Source organism: Megalops cyprinoides, chromosome 17 (assembly GCF_013368585.1).
Source record: "Megalops cyprinoides isolate fMegCyp1 chromosome 17, fMegCyp1.pri, whole genome shotgun sequence".
NCBI classification, from domain to species: Eukaryota; Metazoa; Chordata; class Actinopteri; order Elopiformes; family Megalopidae; genus Megalops; species Megalops cyprinoides.
The window spans coordinates 2,816,511-2,837,322 of NC_050599.1; the positions used below are offsets into that span (position 1 = coordinate 2,816,511).

The window sequence follows — 20,812 nt, forward strand, 5'->3', positions numbered from 1 at the left end:
TTCTGAGGAATGGGAACGTCATTGTGCTTTAGGCTTATGAATTTCAGCACAAGAGAGGCTGTGTTATTTAATCCTTCCTGTTTCTGCCATGGAGTTCCCATTATAGAATTTCATGTTGTCAGACATATCTGTCAATGCAAAGCCGTGGCATCTTTCATTACTGTAACGAACACCTCTAAAAAACACCCAGTAACTTTTTTCCTATACCAAATCTCAACGTGCAATACTGGCTGGAAATTCTCACTGCCTAAACATGTACTATGAAATTTCAGTATCTATCCGGCTTTACCCTAGCTGCACTGGTTATTGAACTGGTACATAAAGAATAACTGACGCTCTCTCGGTACTGAAAGTTGAGACAAAATATCGCCATCTGCCGTCTGAACTTGACGCTCAGGAACCCTATGTTATTGGAGGAGGATCAAAAATAATTCTGATACGTTTTAGAGGATCAAAGTTGAGTAACCCCAAGCATTAGTGATGTGTGTTTCGCTGCTGAAGGGTGCTGACGATCATATCACATTTGATACAGCTAGTTGGTACACCTACATCGAAAAATGCAATCAGGGTTACGGCAAAACAGCTACCGTAGCAAACAACTTAGTTACCTAAATTATTAACTAATAACCGGCAAGTTAGTTTGCTGTGCAGCTTGCGATATTTTAGCTTGCTAGCTAATTTAGCAGTAATCTGCACATCAGTTGCATTTCAATCAATACAGTGAAAAAGTACCTGATGTTTTAATCAGGTATAAAATACAAATGCGCCGCCTTAATACATTCAGGCGAGCTGGCCAGGTACTAGTTAACTAGCAACATTTTTGAATGCGGGCCCCATTAGCTAGCAAACTCCCAACCATGCGGCCTATGCTTATTGCATCCGGGGGCTTGATTTGAGATGGTAATCCTAGTTTTCACTCCGGACTATAGCTAAGTGGGGGTTGATTCCAAAAAGCACCCCTTGGGCGAAAGAATGATTGAGTTGCCTTTTGCGACATCGGTCGGATCCGCATTCATAGTCTAAATTCTCAGTAAGATAAGTTACATGATCTTACTTGTTTTCGTTTTATCATATTTCTTTCATATTTGCAGCGATCCAAACACGAATGCAGTGCAATGGAGGCGACGATCGGCCACAATTGGACTGAGCAAGCAAAATACTCGATGATAGTAGGAGGGCGAAAGGGACGGGCTAGCTAAAATAATAATAATAATAAATAAAAATAATAATCCCGATCGCTCTCGCGTAAACAGAAACTAACGTTACATGTATCATTAGGCTGCCGGGTGACCGTTGCAAACAGAAAGCTGTTCAGGCGTGGAGCAAAACAAAGGAAAAGAGGTTTTGCTCCGCTGCCGGGTTTAGGGGGATAGGACGCGGATCTGCCGCATCTGTGTCGTGCATTCAGCTGCAAGACCAGACACATTGCGGGTCGCTTTGAGAGAAGCTGGCTAACGTTAGCTAACAATATGGACTAAAACATGGCCCACAAGAGAAGTACTTTAATCCAAGGTAGGCCTTGTAACAATATATGTTTTATATTGATGTAAGGCAGAAGATCTACCTAGCCAGTTAGCCACCTAAACAATGGAAACTAGCTGGTTAGGGTATCATTTATTCATTGTATAATTTAACTAGAAAGACTCTTGTTATTGGATATCTGGCTTAGTGCGACTGAAATGTTGTTTTATTTGTGTAACGTTAGCTAAGTTAGCAAAACCACTCGTCCAATGTTGGCTGATCCGGCTAGCGTGCAGCTAGCTAGCTAACCATCTAAACAGGAAACATGCTAGCTACACGTTAGCTAAGGCCTCGACTGTTGAAAGCGAGCTACCGTGTTATTTCATGCGAAAATACGCAAAAACTGTCTAGCTACCTATGCCCAGATGACGGATGTTTGTTAGCTATGTGTCCCAACATCTCAGTTTGGCTATCTAAGTAGCTGGCAGCCCCATAAATAGTGTAACATAATCATTTTATAGTTGACGTTAAGCAGCTAGTCAGTTGTTCTGATGCTAATAGCAGAGAGCCAGCTTGCTACGTTAGCTAGTTATGTTAACACTGTAGCATGTCAATAAATTACATTATTTAGATTAGCTAGCTATCTTAAGATTTTAGATTTCAAACTGCAGAAGCACAACAATGCATTTCAAATGAATCTGCAAGGAAAGACTAAAACTAGCTAGCGAGCTAACAACCTAAAGAGTATGGGAAAATATAACGTTACAGTATATTGTTTTAACTTTAGCGCTTCTAATAATGTTTTTCGTAAACTAGTAGTAGACAGAAATTACTCTTTTGCTAGAAACGAACCTGAAATTTCCATTCTGTTTTTGCAGACAACCTTTGTTTTTACAAAACGTTTACGAAGACACTAACGCTTAGCTGGTTGTCTTAATGCTGCGATAGATTGTGGCGTGTTGATATACACTTTAAACGTTTTTGTTAGCTACATAGTAATGCGTAGCTACATAACCTTACATGGGTGAGTCAGTTAGCTAGCCCACCATTTAGTTCGCAACAAACCATACTGGTTAAACTTTGGATATCTAACTAGCTAGTATATCTGCTAAATGCTATGTTCAAAAACTAGCTAGGCGACGTGACGTGAAAATGTGAATGAATCGGTTCGGAGAGATGGTCTACTGAACTCTTATACAAATATGTTAAGTTTAAAATCAGCATAAGGATAGGTCTTAGCTTAGCAGCTCGCTAGCTAACGTTACCATGTTGGTGCGGAATGTCTCAGATTGTGAGGTTTTACAGTGGGGGTTGGGGAGCAGTAGGAGTTAGCTGCGATCAATAAGCAAACTAAGTTTGATGTTGTCTGACCTTATTGGAGGAAAACGAACGCCTGTAATCTCGTGTATCTTGGCAGTTGGCAGTTAATATCTTTAAGGTGAAAAGTTGTATCCGGTGCCTTTTTTTGTAAACTGAAATGAAAGATGCCAACATTTTCCATGAATGAACTTGTCATGCACATGCATGCATAACTGAGGTACAGGTCTGTCCAGCAGCGTGAGCACACTTACTTGGACCTGGACAAAAAGTATACTCATACAAGTTAGCACAGAGGCAAATGCATTCGGGTTGCCCGTCGCCTGTGTTTTTGCTACCAGATATAGGGAAGTGGGTTCATTTGAGGAGAGTCTGAAATGAGAAATGGTCTCTCGGGGAGTGCTTACTCCAGAAACCTAGGGATGAGAGCAGGAATCCGCAGAGAAACGTAATGAAGAAAGTGGTTCAAGCTTACTGCTCAGACAGGGTGCTTAACAGCTTAGTTGGGACAAAAATTGCAGACAGCACTGGAACTCAGGCTTTTGATTAATGATACATATTTTAGACGTGTCATTGGGTTGTCGTAGGAGCCTCTGCAGTGAGGTACAAGTAAATCCGATGTACTTGATCGCTCAGGTCATGCCAGTATTGTTGCATCCAGACATCTGCATCCTGGTATTAATGCAGTGTAGTTTAGAGTCCAAGGCAAGCGGCTTTGTTTGTTAGACATTGGTCGATTTGGGTTCACTTTGAAGTATATATATGTGTGTGGCTTTGCACGTGAACAAATTCCATGCAGTTACATAGCAGAGTAAGCCTCAAACAAGTGAAAGTTTACTTTTCTGATCGAGGCCGCAAGCTTTGTTTAGCTCAGACCAGATCAGGCCTTCTGTTGGCAGTTGGCTTCAATGCATAAAAACTAGATAATGGGAGCAAGTCATGAGAGACAGTCCTATTTAGCCGGGCATCTAAACCCTCAAACAATATCTGCTAGTGCATGTCCTCCCTGTTTCTGCTTCTCAGAAGGCTGTGTACCTTGACCAAAGGTATGTAAATAAGCTAGCTAGGAATAGTGGTTGGGTTGTGAATGAAATGCTGTGGAGCTTTTTTTGCCTTTTTTTTTTTTTGGTGAAAATGTCCACCAATTGCGCTTGTGTTTGTATTTGAGCTTCCTGTTGTTTTAGCACCTTCATACTTTTGAATATTAAAATGAATTATTTTTGTAGTGGGTAAGGCCTGGTTCAGTAAAAGCGCTTTGAAGTGTTGTTATTTTAGCAGAAGTAATGTTACAACTGCGGCTGATCTATGAAATTGTAACCATGTTATTTTCACTAGCTAGCCTGCAGTATTGTCGCTGGGGCTCTGTTGAATTGCCTGTATATTGGACACACAAAATCACATGCATTTAACAGCTTTAGGTGAACAGAAATACGCTTTATGATATGGCATCTGTAAATGTGATGTATATGGAGCAGTTTTACTGCATGATTACATGGTTACCCAGGCATTATGCGTACAGCGGCCATATGGTAAACTAAGAACCTCTTAGAAGATGAAGATAGATCTGTAATAACAGTTAGAAACGGATGAAACAAGAGAGGTGAATGTAGTTTCATGTTAGCCCTAGCTGAACATCTGTCCTATTTTAGCTAATCAGGAAACATTTGCTTTTTTTTTTTTTTTGCTGTCAAAAGAAATCATTTAGTTCCGAAGTTTTACAGAGTGAATGAAAAACCATCCAAAAAAACCCAAGGCCTTTACATGTCATTTTACATGCGAGCTGCAGTAATCATTTCAGTTCCAGTCTTTGTCATTTAGACTGTCTAAATAGCTGTGAAGGTTTACCCATGGCAATACAGACTGCACTCACAAAGGTCAGGTATCACCCAGGGCTCCAATGCCGTGGAATCCAGCAAGTGGTTTGTTTAAGTACTCTGATTACTGCAATTAGCCGCACTTCAGCCTGACCTGATGTTAGTTTTATTTATGTTCAAGCTCTAGATAGATCAGAGGCCAAGAAAGATGGAGGTTTCAAGCAGAACTGGAGCTTTTCTGTTTCTGATGACAGTGAAGAGGAGAAGGGCAACGAGTAAGCGTTCCTCCGCGTCTCATCTCAGCGTCCGGGCCTGCAATGCATCACTGCGTATCTGTGTCTGAGGATAGAGGGGATTCTGGAGACCTCACTGCCCATCCACACTCAAACCAGGAATCCTGACTGCTCCTAAGTGACACACACACAAGCGCGCACACACACAGAAAACAGTATTTTCGTGACGACATTACTGAATAGAATTTAAAAGATACTGTGATCCAGTTTACTTTGGTCTACTCTGTTATTGTAACGCAGAACATAAACCAAGGTTTACTGGACGGCTTCTTTAATCTAACTTTGCAATGGTCCATTGCAGTGTGATTATCTACCGGACTCTTTTAGCAGTAATGGAGATGGCAGTAGGATATAATGTTAATTTAATTTGACAATGCACATTTTGTGTTTCGTGCTTACATTACTTTGCATTCACATTTATTCTTTTGGCAGACGCTTTTATCCAAAGCAACTTACAAGCGAGGTAGAGTACAACACAAGCAAAAAAAACCATAGCGAGACTTTAACATTTCAGTGAGCGGAGTGAGACAGCAGTGGGTCTGAATAGGTGACCGTACTGAGCGTGTTTGGGTGGACGGCAGAGTAGCGTGTCCCGCTGACTCCGGCTCTTTCCCTGTGACTCGCAGTGCTTCTGTGGTGACCATGGAGGAGGGGGATAACCGGAGGAGCGCGACGTCGGAGGGGGAGAAGGTACTGTCACCGATCTGTCCTCACCTTTCTGAGTTATTTTGTTGGTTCCTTCTGAATGAATGCATCGGGAGTGACACGCTGGGAAAGGTGTTTATCCGGAGGGCACACGGGAGTGCTGGAGTGAGTCACGGGCGTGCTCACTTTGGAGTCCTGTGCGCCTGTGAGATGTTAATGTCAGGACTGCTTGCTTTATTTTAATGAATGAATGAATTAATTTATTTATTAATAAGTTGTGTGGCAGTACACAGAGCTAACAGACTGAACATGCTATCGGGGTCTTTTTCAAGAGCCTGCTGCTTTTCTGTTAAGTTTTTCCACTTTCAAGAGGCTGTGCTCGTTACCAGGCCTGAGCACTGAAAGGGGAAAAAGGCTAACTAGCTGACAGGGTCCAGAGAAAGGTATGGGTCCAGACGGCTGTTATTTGCAGGACGGCAGCCGTAGGGGAAAGGCAGAAAGATGCCTTTGTTCTGTATTCCCGGTTCAGCAGGAGGACTGAACAACAGCCTCCCCTGTCCCGTTCCGCAACGGTGCATCAGTGCTTTGGAAATCATAGCTGGCTAATCACGGTGCTCCCTGATTAAACACAAAAGTTGTGCTCAAGCATGCTGCCTCCGTTGGCATTGCTGAGTAATTAGATCTAGCACATATGCTCCTTTTTCATGGTTTTCTAATTCAGTAGCTAAATCAAGCCATGCTGCGTAATACACAAAGGACCAAAGTAGCACATGTATCCAGAAAACATTTTAATACTGTGCTGGTTTCTGTTATTACCTTCTACTTCAGTAGCAAATATTTAGTAAAGCAATGATTTAGCGCGTGACAGTACAGACGGTGACAGTGAGTGTTTGTTCTCAGCGGAAATGCCCTGTCTGAGTTTCCCACCATCAGGACACAGCTGTAACAGGGTTTCTCTCCTCTCTGTCCCTCCACCAGTCTCCTCCTCTGAAACACTTCTGCACTAGCGAGCCCCTGAAGACGTACGAGCGAAGGCCAAATCATTTAAGGATGTATAAAGGAAACGCCGGAGGGCCCAACAAGCTGGGAGTGGGAAAGCCGCTCAGGTACAGATTTGCTGTGTCACTCACGGACAGGCATAGCCTTTAAAGGATGAGCTGGAGTTAATGCAGAACGTTTGGTGGCCACATTCTTCTAGAATGATGCTCTGTCCATTTGAAACCAGACACACCCGTGTCCGTGTTTTGGTTTGTCACGCGATGCGTCTTTTTTGAGGTGGGCAGGAAAGGGAGGCTGTTGGCTTTTGAATTGGGATACGTTCCCTGCGCATGTTTCAGCGTGGAGCTCAAAAGACTTTTCTCTTCTTCCGAAGCGAAACCATGCCCACTGTGACATCAGCGGTCCCCAACAGAACAAACTACTTCATCCTCAGCCCTGCTCCCTCGCAAGGGGTTGTTGTTCAAGGACGCCTCTTCCAGCATGCCAATGCTCCTGGTGCCGTGAGGAAGGTCGCCCAAAGGTACGCCCGCTCACGAACGGACTCACCTGTGAGGTCGACTGTGGGAGTCACACCTGCGTCGAAGCTCTCTCACAGACACGAAAAAGCACCATAGAAAGCTCTTGTGCTTGTGGCAATCTCTTCCTACCAGCTTTTAGAAAGTGAGGGTAAATCCCCTGATCTTATTTTTAAGGGCTGCATTGAGAATGTTCATAAGTAACTTGTGTACCAAAAAACCCTTTTCCTTTCACCTCTTCGTGGCATTCCTTTCTCTCTGGAACTGGGTAGTGTCACATTAAAATATGATGTTCCATATTTTTCAGGTTTTCCATATTGGGATATAAACTGGATTGTAGACTTTGAGTTTGTCTAAATTAATTTGCTGTGTTTTGGGTTCTTAAGAGTAACCCAAAATTTTTCTCTCGCTGAGTACCCAGATAGCGTGTAGCCTGCTTAAAGTTGCTTTCTGGGTTTAGTTCCTTATTGTCTCCTGTTTCTATTCTTAAGCAACCTTGACTTGAAGGAAAGGTAGGATGATTGACTGGGTGGCTTTGCTTAGGCCTGCTTCATATTGCTATAGGCTGTGGTGATGCCGAAGGTTTAGGTGGATGGACGCTTGGTTCAGACATGCATGTGACCACACTAGTGTTGGCACTGAATCTTCCTGCGTTGCCTCATATTGTCATTGCATACATTGTGGTCTTGTCTGTGGTTTGGCACATGTATTTCACTTTGACCTTGCTCAACACTAATTTTGTCTTTTTTTTTTATTCGTGGATATGGTTATGGCCTTCTTTTGCATGGATTGTGTATATGTGTTTGCCAAAACTTCATTTAATTAACATAATATACAAGTAACATATTGTGTACTAAAGCTTAATTGCATAACATTGTTCGGCAATTAAAACCTAAAGCAAGTTTGCCTGATTTTTTTTTTTAAATGAATGCTTTTGTGTGTGTGCGCGTGTGTGTGCGTGCGTGTGCGTGCGTGCGTGTGCGTGCGTGTGCGTGCGTGTGTGTGCGTGTGTGTGCGTGTGTGTGCGTGTGTGTGTGTGTGCGCGCGCGTGTGTGTGTGTGTGTGTGTGTGTGTGTGCGCGCGCGTGTGTGCGCGCCCTGATGATGGTCATCACACTTACATTGACCAAGATTTACCATTTGTCCCTCGCAGAAAAGACTACACAACCCAACAGATCCAAAGAGTAGAATTAGACAGCATAATTCTCACCTGTCCAGAAATCCCAGGTAAGCAAACACCTGCATAGCAACACAGTTAGTAGCTTATGGGCTGTGTGTGCGTATGTGCGTGTGTGTGTGTGCGTGCATGAGCCTGTCCATCTGCGTGCCAGAGGACGATTGAGACCAGGCCAGACATGGAGAGGGAGTAGCTGTATCTGTGGATATCTTGAGTTGCCAGGGGAACATAAGCAGATTGCATGGCAAGGTGACCTTGAAATACCATGCACAAGCTAGGGAAGGTTTTCAAGGTCACTTTACAACACCAGCCCTTGTGACTTTTGTTTTTTTTGTTTGTACAGCAGTTGATAAAGCTCCACAGGGCCAAGCTTGCGTCTTCTCTGCTGGCTACCTCCAGAGTGGAGTGAGTGAATGTGAATGACCAATGTCCATTTCTCTGTGTCCCTCAGCTACCAACAGCCTCGTTCTCGGAGGGGACATCAAACGGCGAATCCAGAATAAACGCAGCAATTCGCTGGAAGCTTCCGGAAGCTTTTTGCCGCCGGCCAAGAAAGTGGAGGTGAGAGAGCTCCGAGCCGCTGAAGAACTCCCGCTTTCATGCTGTTCCTTAACGGGAGCTTCATTTGGCATGCAAATGAGACTCTCTGCATCACCGCGGGGGCAGAGAGAGCTCTCTCTGCTTTCAGTTTGTACTCTTGAAGCATCGCCATGTGACGTGTCCTCACTCCAGGAAGTGAGAAATGAGTGGATGCCCGAGCTTTGACCCCCTTGAACAGCTCAGCCTTTTTACACTCACAGTATGAATCCAAAAAGCATGATTCAGGTGGCCGTCTCCGATTAATTCATATAGTATTATTTGTGTGCTATTAATTGGTAAGACATCAGCTGGTACCAGACCTCGGTCTCTTCAGCTTTGCTGCTCCCTGTCTGTTATCCCCAGCAGGCATACCACAGCTGTCTGAACCTTTCCCCTCATTCAGATGCAAAATGCATTCAGGGCTTATGTGAGACTTTGATAACCCTCACCAGTCAGTCAAGAAACTATGAAACAGTTTCAAATGATCTTGTTTCATTGCTGAATGAAGAATGAAGGCACTTTGGTGTGGACTCCTGTCGTAGTAAAGGTGAGAAACGTGTGCATTTTGCATTATTAAACTTGGCTGGGAGTTCCCTCTGTTGTAGCTCTCTGCAGGAAGGAGTGAAGTGGCTTCTGGTGCACTGTCAGCGACCCCCTCCAGGGATCAGAGTTCTGGGTCCCCTTACAAAACTCCCCAGCCTGGACCATGGCCACCTCTCTGGCTTTGATTCTCAGACCTTAAAATTTTAGAGCCTGGTTTGAATTCACCGTTATTGCTTTCTGTTTGGCGTTTAATCAGCTTTTATTCAACTTTATTGTGAGTCAGCGAGGTGAGTCAGTGAAGTGACTGCGGGATATTGTTATTTTGGTTTTTGAAACGTTAATTCTTAATCGAACTGGCCTCACAATAAAGTCGCAAAGGAAAGAGCACAATGTTCTGAGCTAACTCTTAGCAGCAGGAAACTTCCTTCTGTGCCAATGGGGTTTCTGAGGTGGACGAAGCCTCCCCCTTTAAAAGCTAGTGGTGGTCCTGATGTCGGTAGAGTCCAGGCAGTGAAAGTGTCATTCTGGAGAATGCCCCCACCTGGTCAGTGTGCCTCAGAAAGATATTCATTTCATAAAGATAATTTATTCCAGAATTGATTGTGAAACCATGGCATTTTAATTCATATGTAATCCTGTGATGTCCCTGAATAGAAAACTGTCAGCATTTTGAATCCCATTAAAACCAGGTTATCACAGGGTTGTTTTATTATACTGGTCATTGTAGGATGTAAACTCTGTGTGATTACGGTCATGTTTGGCTGCTGCAGTGGGCTCAGTGCGTGGGACGGGTCATCCAGGTGATGTAAAAATGAGCGCATCAGCACAGCAGGGCCCATGAGCTGTGAGCCCTGCAGGAAACCAGCACAAATGGGTGTGTGTTACTGAGTGCTCCTGAGACGCCTGAAATGCTGTCTGTGTGTCTGTGTGTTTGTGTGTGTGTGTGTTTGTGTGTGTGTGTGTGTGCGTGTGTGTGTGTGCGTGTGTGTGTGTTTGTGTGTTTGTGTGTGTGCGTGCGTGCGTGCGTGCGTGTGGTTGTGCGCTCCTCAGGCCCTGGATCCTCAGGATTACCTCACAGTTTGTGGCAAGTGCAGCAAGCCCAGCGAGAACCACGTGAAGTGTCAGAACTGCGGGAACCCGCTGAGCCAGGACGCCCCCCGGCCTGCGGAACCCGCCGCCCCGCTGGTCCGGCCCCCTGTCCGCCCGCACGCCTCCCCGGGACCGACCAGCCTAGCGCTCAGCAAGAGCTTCTACGGCTCGGCGTCGGTGGCGCGGGTGCCGCGGGTGGACGTGGTGATGAACCCGCCTGTGCGCATCACCCGGGGCAGCCTGTTGCTGCCGCACAACGGCCGGCCCGGCGGGCTGGGCGGGGCCGGGCTCTACGGCACCAAGGGCCCCAAGGGCAGGAGGCAGCCGGCCGCCAAACAGGACCAGCTCAACGACCCCAGTAAGAGCCCCGATACCTCACACTACACATACACACACACACACATACACACACATACGCACACATACACACACACACACACACACACACACACGCACATGCTGCATATGCATGACCTCAGTAAGAGCCCGGATACCTCACACTGCGCGCGCGTGCACACACACACACGAGACCCCAACACACTCACAGCCCCTGTGATAGCATGTCACCACACACTGCAAATGCATGACTCCAGTAAAACCTGGTTACCATGTGTCCACACACATTATACATGCATAACATGGGCAAGACCCTGTCCACTCACACGCACGGACATACATCTGTGTGCCACACAAGTACAAGCCAAGTAAGACCCTGTTCACTTGCACTCTGCTCATACACAGCTTTCAAACACAGTGGCCTCATATGGTGCTCATGGTGGTGTGTGTGTGTGTGTGTGTGTGTATAAGAGAAGGAAGAGTGGCACAAAGTATTTTTAGTTATGTGCACGTTATTGTACCTCCTCACCCTTTGCTTGTGCGGTTTTTGCTCTGTCAGAATGGAAACCTCAGATGAAACTTCCAGGCTTTGGTGAATGATGCAGATTTCCTGTCAGTTGCTGCACTTTTAGTCAGAGTTTTTAAATAACTGTTTTGGTACAGTATTGGCATGTTAAGCCGTTATTTCCTTTATAGTAATTGAGAAAAAAAAACATGTGGGTTCAGCTGTAGAAGTGTGTTAGGCCTCTCCTAAATTGGTATTAGACAGCATGTGTTTTGATTGTAAGGCATACATATCTATGCCACAGGTGCTGGTGTGGTAGTGAAGGGGGCAGCAATTTCCAGTGGTTCACAGGTGTTCTGTTGGCCCAGCTCTTCTGCTGTTGAGACAGTTATTTCTGTTATTTCCCTTTAAAGTGTACAAGCCGTTGCAGAATGCAGAGGGAAGCTCTGTCTTTTTAAAAAGTTTAAAATGAGTCTGCAAAAGCTGACTGTGTGAATGAGCCCTGGGAGCATTGCGTGACCTGAAATGAACCAGCATATTAGTGAAGTCCTTCCCAGCAAGCTTTCTCACAATGACATTACATCGCTTTACAGTCCTTTAACTGATGCTCTTATCCAAAGGGATTTCCGTATACTGTGTTATCCATTTATACTTAGGTATTTACTGAGACAATTCTTAGAGTTAAATACCTTGCCCAAGGGTACAGCAGCAGTGTTGCAGTGGGGGAATCGAACCAGAAACCTTCTGGTTATGAGCCCTGCTCCTTACTGCTACATCAAACTGCTGCTCCCGCTGATGCCCCCTGACCCCTCTGCTGCTCCCGCTGATGCCCCCTGACCCCTCTGCTGCTCCCGCTGATGCCCTCTGACCCCTCTGCTGCTCCGCTGATGCCCTCTGACCCCTCTGCTGCTCCGCTGATGCCCCCTGATCCCTCTGCTGCTCCGCTGATGCCCCCTGACCCCTCTGCTGTTCCCGCTGATGCCCCCTGACCCCTCTGCTGCTCCCACTGATGCCCCCTGACCCCTTTGCTGCTCCCGCTGATGCCCCCTGACCCCTCTGCTGCTCCGCTGATGCCCTCTGACCCCTCTGCTGCTCCCGCTGATGCCCCCTGACCCCTCTGCTGCTCCCGCTGATGCCCCCTGACCCCTCTGCTGCTCCCGCTGATGCCCCCTGACCCTTCTGCTGCTCCGCTGATGCCCCCTGACCCCTCTGCTGCTCCCGCTGATGCCCCCTGACCCCTCTGCTGCTGTTGCAGTTGTGCTGTCCAGCGACGATGAGGAAGAGGACACAGACAACGCCAGCACAGGCAGCGTCAACCGCATGGACAGCGTCTCCCCGCGCCCCGGAGACTCCGCCCACTCCTCGCCAGCGCCCTCTGGTGGCCGGGTGGAGGCGGCGGTGAAGGGCGTCTCCGAGCAGGAGGAGGTGACCGACGGCTACGCCACCGACGTCATTTCAAAAGTGGCGGTGCCGAGGAAGTCTCGCATGAAAGACCAGGTAGACTGCGTTCACTTTTTAGCTGCCCCTTAAAGTGCCTGCACGTAACTGCTGATTATTTATGAAATTTGTGATTTGGGGGTAAATTTGTAATGACTGAGATTTCAGAATACATTGGATAGGGGGGTATCTGCAGGTTTGTGATGGACAATGAAAATTGCAAATGATTTACCTGAGCCACTCATTTTATTTATCACTTGCTTGGAAAACGAAAAGGAGATGAAAGGAGAATATCAGTCACGTCGGCATGGGTACACAGCGAGCAGTTTGTTTGTTCAGCGTGCGAGTGAAAGTGTGTTTTTCTTTGTGGTTTGCTTTGCTCGCAGTTCGGAAACATGGTACCAGATGGCTCCAACCACAGCCCCAGCCAGATGAAACGGCGGAAAGTCAGCCTGTCCTTCAAGCTGGACAGCATCATCCTGGACTGCAGGAGCGTGAGGCTGGGCACACTGCGAAGGATGGTGACCAAGCCCGTCATCGTAAGCCCCTCCCCTCTGCCGTGTCAGTCACACAGTCCCCGCCCACCGCGGTGTCCACGCCCCCCCTCAAGTTACTCCTGCTCATATACTCCTCAAATATGGAATATGGCTGTTAGGACGGGGATGGCAGTGTAGCATAGTGGTAAGGGGCAGGGCTCGCAATCAGAAGGTTGCCAGTTCGATTCCCCACTAGGGCGCTGCTGCTGTAATGTTGGGCAAGGTACCTAACCCAAGATTACCAAATAAATATCCAGCTGTGTGAATGGATAACATGTCAGAATTGTAACCTATGTAAGTCGCTCTGGATAAGAGCATCTGCTAAATGCCGGTAATGTAAAGATGGCTTGGGTTTCAAGCCCAGATTAAGTAGCAAGTTTGTACAGGTGTACAGGTAGCTGCCATGGCTGAAGGAGGCATGGGCGAGCTGAGCAACACTACCAGGTAAAGCGAGAGCTGCACATGTGATAAAGCATGGCTTCAGTCACCACCAAAGTGGTTATCGTGAGAAGAATGAGGTTAACACATATCAGAGTGTAAGCTCTGTTTGTGTAAGCATGTTTGTAAATGAAGTAAACTTGATTTAGTTTAAATTGGCTAACGAGTCCATTGCAAATTCATGTTTACGAAGTTATTGAATTTGTTTTTTGCAGATTATCTTTACAGGGTAAAGCTGGAAATGTTTGTTGTGGTTTAAGGTGCAGATGATGATTTACTTTTCTTTTTCAGTTTACAGTGGAGTACATTCAGATTGAAACTGAAGGTAAGCAACCCACAGCGGTTACTATGTCCTGTGTGGTAAAAATGCCCCTGTTTGTGACACACATCGCTAATGGAGTGTAAAAATTGTGTGGAAAGCGTAGCTGTATTTTAATGTGAGATAACAAAAACATTTTATGCAGTTGGCCTACCTTGCTGTCTTTCTCCCTGAGCAATGAGCTTTCTTCACAAAGTGATCATAAGCTTTGTTGAATTTGAAGTGGTTCACATTTTCAAAGGCTATTTTAGCATTTTAGAATTTTAAAGGTTAGTTTCTGGAAAACAAAGCTGTATGGGGAAAAAAATTGAAATGGGGGGTGTTCTCAATTTAGTCCCAGTGTTCAGCAGTCTATGCCAGTATGGGGTGCACTTGATTTGAATATGAACTGCATTTCCATTTTAATGTGTGTAATAGGTTTTTGATTCATTGAATTGGCATTGTGATTTTCATGCTGGTATCATTTATTGGCTTTACATAACTTTTTTGGAGTGGGGGGTTTTTGAACTATGGCGTCTATACATTGCACCATGGAGCATGTATAAAAAGTATCCAAATGGCATGTTATGGATGGATGAATAAATAGGTGAATGAATGAATGAATCGGTGGCTGAATGAATGAATGAATGAGTGGCTGGATGAATGAATGAATGGGTGGATGAATGAGTGAGTGGCTGGATGAATGAATGAATGAGTGAGTGGCTGGATGAATGAATGAATGGGTGGATGAATGAGTGAGTGGCTGGATGAGTGAATGAATGGGTGGATGAATGAATGAATGGATGGATGAATGAGTGAATGGATGAATGACCGAATGAAATGACCCCCCCTGCCTCTCCCCCCGCGGCAGCCCCCGAGGAGGACATGCTGGAGAAAGTGAAGCTGAGGGCGTCGGAGCTGGTCAGCTGCGAGTGGTGCAGCACACGCAAGCTGCCCTCCGTCTTCCTGCAGACCACCCCCGCCGAATGCATGCGGCTCCGAGCGCAGCTGCACATGTCCCGGGACAGCGGCGGCGTGTGGTACGACAGCAGCAGCACAGGTGGGTGCGGCTCCGCCCCTGCGCCCCGCCCCTGTGCCCCGCCCCTGCAGCTCTGAGGCTTCCGTTAGCACTGCCGTTTAATATCTGCTGAGAGCAGGACCCTGTGCGGGTCAAAGCGGAACCTCAAAATATCAGCATAAATGAGCAAGTATGTAGGACAATGAGTATTTCTGTTCTCAGTGAGCTACTGGTGCACACCAGAGTTAATTACGTCCAAATGCAGGAACACAAACATTTATGCTCAACTAGCCACTTTCAGTTTCCTTTCTAAACCTTCAGAAACCGGTCTGGACTCACGTGAGCTGTGCCATCTCTTTCTCAGATCCAGATGAAAAGTACATTGTGTTAATCTTTGAGAACGGACTGTCCATGCCCGAGCAAGTGATCTTGGAGGACATCCTCCAGGAAATCGGCAGAGCCAACAAGCTCCCCGATTTCCCGGCTAAGCTGTCATTTGAAGAAGCGAATATCAGGCTGGTGCAGTACAACAAAGCCAAAGGGAAGGTGAGTACGGTGTGAGTGGATGTGAGATACGGGATTATTTATAAGTTGTATCATTTATAAGCACTGTATAGGTGTGGAATCATTGGATGATCTGTCACTGTGGGCCCCAGTACTCCATGCAGTGCTGTACAGATAACCACTATCACACTGACTGACACCACAGGAGGAGCGTGTAGATTGGTGTAGCGTTGTTATGGAGTAAATGGCCATGGGTCACGGTTTGTTTTCAATGTTTTGGTTCAGTGGCGTAGACATACCCGTATGTAGAGCCGGAGTGGGGGTGTGGGTGGGGTTTGGGCAGTGATGATGATGATGATGATGAAGGTGATAATTATGGCGATGATGGTGAAGAGTAGAAGCGATAGTAGTAGCGGTGTTGTGTTAGTAGCAGTAGCAGTGTTGTTATGACGATGACGCTGACGCACTTGCTCTGCGACAGGCCTCTGAGACCGGCGTGCAGACCCGCCTGTCCTCCCGCCTCCAGGCTGCCTTCGATGACGATGAGGAGGAGGACATGGCCGAGCTGCAGCCCACCTTCACCGGGCCGGTCGTAAAGTAAGACGTGATTCCGTGCCACGCCCGTTCCGGTGCCACGCTCCGCACCCCTGTGGTTTGGCCCCTGCTCATGTGTGCTTCTTTCTCCCCCAGGTTAATAGTGTACCCCCCTCCGCCAGCCAAAGGGGGAATATCCGTCACTAACGAGGACCTACACTGTCTCAATGATGGAGAGTTTTTAAACGACGTCATTATCGACTTCTACTTAAAGTTAGTCAACTTTTTTTCCCTCTCTGTTTGCATGCTTACTAACACTCATAACAGGGATATTAATAAATATCGAATTATTGTCCGATTTGCTGTAGCTTTTTGTGGTTCACTGAGACCGATGAGCATTGATGAGCTATTTCACCCGCAGATATTTATTCCTGGAGAAATTAAAAAAGGAAGATGCCCACAGGAGTCATGTGTTCAGCTCTTTCTTCTACAAAAGACTGAACCAGAGAGAGAGGAGGGTTGTGCCAGACACAGCCAATCTGCCGTGAGTGCCTTCTCATTTTCTGTATTTAATGTGGCTAAGTGGATTATGCTGACGCCTGCCTCACTTTCTCTTAAAGTTAATTTACAGGCTCTTAAAGTTGAGTGAAGTCTGTTATTGTATTTATTGTTAACTAAATTGTTGTCTTATTGTCAGTATATAGCACATGGAGATGATGCTGAAAGGAGAGTGTTTTCATGTTGTAAGCCACTGAGTTCTGATCCCTGGCGTTGGCTCGGCCTCTCTGTCCCTCTGCAGGATACAGAAGAGGAAGCACAACCGGGTGAAGACGTGGACTCGGCATGTGGACCTCTTCCAGAAGGACTTCATTTTCGTTCCCATCAACGAGTCGTGAGTCTCTCAGGGCTTCCATTTAAATTACCTCTGCACTGAGCTGTGGGCTGCTGAAGCGGACAGCTTCAGAAAGTACTGCTTACATTCTGATCAATTCTGGAAAGGAATCTGGAAAGGAGTGCCATTTATTTGTACTCCGCAGTTTTTTACATCAGGGATTAATAACTGTTAATATGAGGCCTCTCTAAAAACATCTCTGAGAAGTCTCACAATTAGGATGTTTTCAGATTTTCACATTATGTGGAATGTTGAAATATTTCAATCCTACCATATTACTGAAGTCCAGTTAGTAAAAATAAGAGCATGCTGAATTCTGGGTCCCCTTCCCTTTGACGCAGGGCCCACTGGTACCTGGCAGTGATCTGCTTTCCGGGGCTGGAGGGCCCTCGGTTCGAGCCCAACCCCCTGTACCAGGCCCAGGCGTCTGCAAAAGAGGGGGAGGGGGAGGGGAAACAGCCCGCAGGGCAGGAGGAGGCAGAGGGCGCTCCCGAGCAGACCCCGCCTGCTGCCACGCCCACACCCACGCCCACGTCAGGCAACCCCTGCCTCAGCACCCCCACGGACGCCTCCTCCGAGAGTGACTCCAACAGCGACCAGCCCAGGGGCGCCGCCTCATCCTCCGACGGAGCCCAGGAGGGCGCGAGGGCCCCCAGCGCGGGGGTCAACGGCCAGAGCAAAGCCGAGCCACACTACACAGGTACTCACAGAGCAAAGCCGAGCCACACTACACAGGTACTCACAGAGCAAAGCCCAGCCACACTACACAGGTACTCACAGAGCAAAGCCGAGCCACACTACACAGGTACTCACAGAGCAAAGCCGAGCCACACTACACAGGTACTCACAGAGCAAAGCCGAGCCACACTACACAGGTACTCACAGAGCAAAGCCGAGCCACACTACACAGGTACTCACAGAGCAAAGCCGAGCCACACTACACAGGTACTCGCAGGAGCAGGGCCCACAGCTTTACAGCCTGGGACACTGCAGGCTGCCTCTTCTATCTAGAATTGGCTAAAGGATGGGGGGGGGGGGGGTCTCGTTGTCTCTCTGCTCATCATGTGTTGTTCACCTGAGCTGCCAGATATGGATCAGAAAGTCAATGTTTTATTTTTAATGATGTTTCCTGAAGAAATTGCAGTGGTGTGATTGGCTTATTCTCCCTGACTGAGTCCGTTTCCTTCTGAAGATGCCCTGCACAGAATCAGCGTGTGTTACGGGTCCAGGGACGGAGCTGAGGACGCCTGCACCTTCTCCGATGACCAAAGTTCCAGCCAGGTGACACATCCTCATCCTCAGTTCGCTCTTCTGTTTTTCCCTGCCATTCTGGCCATGTGGAGGATTACAGAGATTTAGAGGGTTTATCTCGCATCAGATCACTTCACTCTGTGGCTCCCCTGACCTGCTCATAATAAAGACTGTCATTAAGCGCGTGGGAGTCTAAAAATACTCTGGAATTTCATGAAAGAGCTGTCTGTGTGAACGCAGCGGGGAAAGTGTATATGGCCGTGTGCCTGGGGTGTGAGTCATGCCTGTGTGTTTGATTGTCTCTGACTCGGTCTCTCTGACTCCGTCTCTATAGGAGGAGTGCAGCGAGGACGGTGCGATGGCTGATGACTCGCTCAACTCCCCCGAGACCACGGAGTGGACCTCCAAACCCACCATCTGTAAACAGTCAGTATCTGAGGCTGACCTTTGACCTAGTTCTCAGCCTTTACGAAGTATGCAGTCCTTTTACCTGTCACTAGATGGTGCTGTTACATTTCCCACTCCTTCAGCCTCCAACCTGCTAGATGAGGTTGTTAGTTTATTTTTTTATTATCAGAAATATGATATGCAGAAATAATTTTTGCCAAATAAATGCAGGTCATGTTTGCCATAGACACTCCCTGTGTGATAATGTCACACTGAATTGATGTGTATTCCAAGTGGAAAATAAAAGTAAGAGAAAGCGTGTAGTAAGCTTTTACATGGATAACATGTCTTATTGCTTTCCAGGCCTTGTATTCTTATTATGGATTCCTTACGAGGCCCAACCAGATCAACAGTGGTGAAAACTTTACGGGAGTAAGTCAATGATTCATCATTTATTTACCATCTGCACTTCCAGAGATACAGTGAATTAGAGCACTTATTGGGCTAATAATCTTACACCTTTACTGTCCTTGGATCTTATTAATTGAGCTGTGGCTCATTGTGGGGTCTCGTGAGCAGCAAGATCCATAGCAGGGATATACAGAGGATGCCTAATCTGTATCTGCGCCTGTCTCCGATGATGCTGTGGTGTGTGTGTGTCTGTGTTCAGTCAGATGTTGATTAAGCTGGAAATGGGCTTTGTTGATATCTGGTAGTCTGCAGAAAATGGAGGTGGCTGTATTATGAGGCTTCGTGTGTAGTCGGATGAAGGTTCACGGATTATTATTTGTGTGTTATTTGACGTAAACATGGACTCAGTTATACTCGCGCAGCTGCCACTTGTGATTTATACCTCTTTCAGTCGATTCGTTCCAAAAATAGGTTTAGAATAATTGCTTCAGTGCTACTTTATGCCAGCATGCAGCCCGGTTTCAGCAGATGACACATCTCTCAGATGGTTATGAATCTGATAGTAACACGGAGCCCAGCCACTTTCTTTTGTGTCTTTGTGTTTGTGTGTACATGCGTGCGTGCACGTTTGTTTGTGAAGGGGGGTGCGCGCGTGTGTGTGTGTGTGTGTGTTTGTTTGTGCGTGTGTATTTGTGTGTGCGTGCGTGTACTCATCGTGTGACGTGTGCGTCTCTGCAGGTACCTGGAGGTGGAGTGGGAGGTGCGGAAGGGGACCCCGCGGAGTTTCGGGAAGGATGTGTTGAGAGGATCCAGCCCACGAGTCCCCCAGCAGGACAACTACAGCGACTGCGGCGTCTACATCCTGCAGTACGTGGAGAGCTTCTTCGAGGTGAGGATCCTGGGATGCAGCAGGAAGCTGCGTCTGCCTTCACGCGCAGCCCTTTCGGAGCCTGAACCCAAGCCCGGCACTAACGGAGGATCAGTCAGCGACGTGCACCAGCATGGGGCAAGCCGAGCAGTTTAGCTGTTTCTGCACTGTAGCTTTCACACTCACGATGTGAGGAAGCTGTGCTTTTAATAGCTGCCGTAATTGGTCAGAAAAGCAGGCAGTACCACAGGAGGCCTGGCACGTTGCACACAGACCTTTTAACCACACGAGTTCATCCACCCGAGTGTCTTCATTTGTTTTGTTTGTTCCTTTATGTTCTAGAGCCCGCTCCCGAGCTACCACCTCCCCATGAACTTAACGGACTGGTTTCCACAGCAACGGATGAAGACGAAGCGCGAGGAGATTAAGGAGCTCATTCTGAGGATCCAGAGCCAGCAGCACATGGACAAGAAGGGTCTGGGTCCGAGCCAGGGCCAGAACCCGCCCAATGAGCCCGACCCGGGGGCGGCTGCCGGGTCGGCCCAAACCGACACTGCTGTGAGCTCCTGAGACCCCGCTGGATTCGCTGTGCTCTTAATCTGAGATGGTCTGCCTTGGGCCCGCTCCGGCCCGGTTGGGCCTGGACCGGCTCAGACCGGTTTGGACTGGCCCAGACTGGCCCAGACTGGCCCGGCCAAGGGCTCGCTGGGACTCGCCGAGATCGTACGCTGCTGGACTACTTCCTCTCTCCATTTCCTTTCACTGTTCTAGTCCCTCAGTTATCAAGCAGAGAACATTTTAAATTTGTATTAAATAAAATATGTACATATGTTGGAGTTTGTGCTGCTTTTGTAATTTAGTTTCCCCCCCCCCCACTTGTTAGATAGCATTACATGAATAGAAATCACATTTGCGTACTTTCATGACGAAGGATTTGTGCATTATATACTGTTTAATATTCACGCA

At 47.1% G+C, this 20,812-nt stretch overlaps 1 protein-coding gene across 4 annotated transcripts; it reads left to right on the plus strand.

The window, feature by feature from the left end:
- The first annotated feature begins 568 nt into the window (after window positions 1-568).
- On the plus strand, window positions 569-20,522 carry senp6a (SUMO specific peptidase 6a). 4 transcript variants are annotated; one of them, XM_036549980.1, is made up of 24 exons: window positions 569-1,030; window positions 4,774-4,867; window positions 5,512-5,575; window positions 6,509-6,636; window positions 6,903-7,049; window positions 7,536-7,556; window positions 8,197-8,270; window positions 8,672-8,781; window positions 10,393-10,789; window positions 12,528-12,769; window positions 13,096-13,248; window positions 13,975-14,008; window positions 14,853-15,041; window positions 15,364-15,545; window positions 15,985-16,100; window positions 16,194-16,310; window positions 16,459-16,581; window positions 16,837-16,929; window positions 17,271-17,629; window positions 18,122-18,210; window positions 18,515-18,606; window positions 18,931-18,999; window positions 19,717-19,867; window positions 20,189-20,522. In XM_036549980.1, the coding sequence occupies exons 3-24, from the start codon at window positions 5,528-5,530 to the stop codon at window positions 20,414-20,416; spliced, it is 3,162 nt and encodes a 1,053-aa protein (XP_036405873.1). In that variant the 5' UTR covers window positions 569-1,030; window positions 4,774-4,867; window positions 5,512-5,527; the 3' UTR covers window positions 20,417-20,522. The 4 variants fall into 4 exon arrangements, with proteins under 4 accessions (XP_036405873.1, XP_036405871.1, XP_036405872.1 ...); XM_036549978.1 differs by lacking the exon at window positions 569-1,030 and adding an exon at window positions 1,048-1,512; XM_036549979.1 differs by lacking the exons at window positions 569-1,030; window positions 7,536-7,556 and adding an exon at window positions 1,048-1,512.
- The last annotated feature ends 290 nt before the right edge of the window (window positions 20,523-20,812 follow it).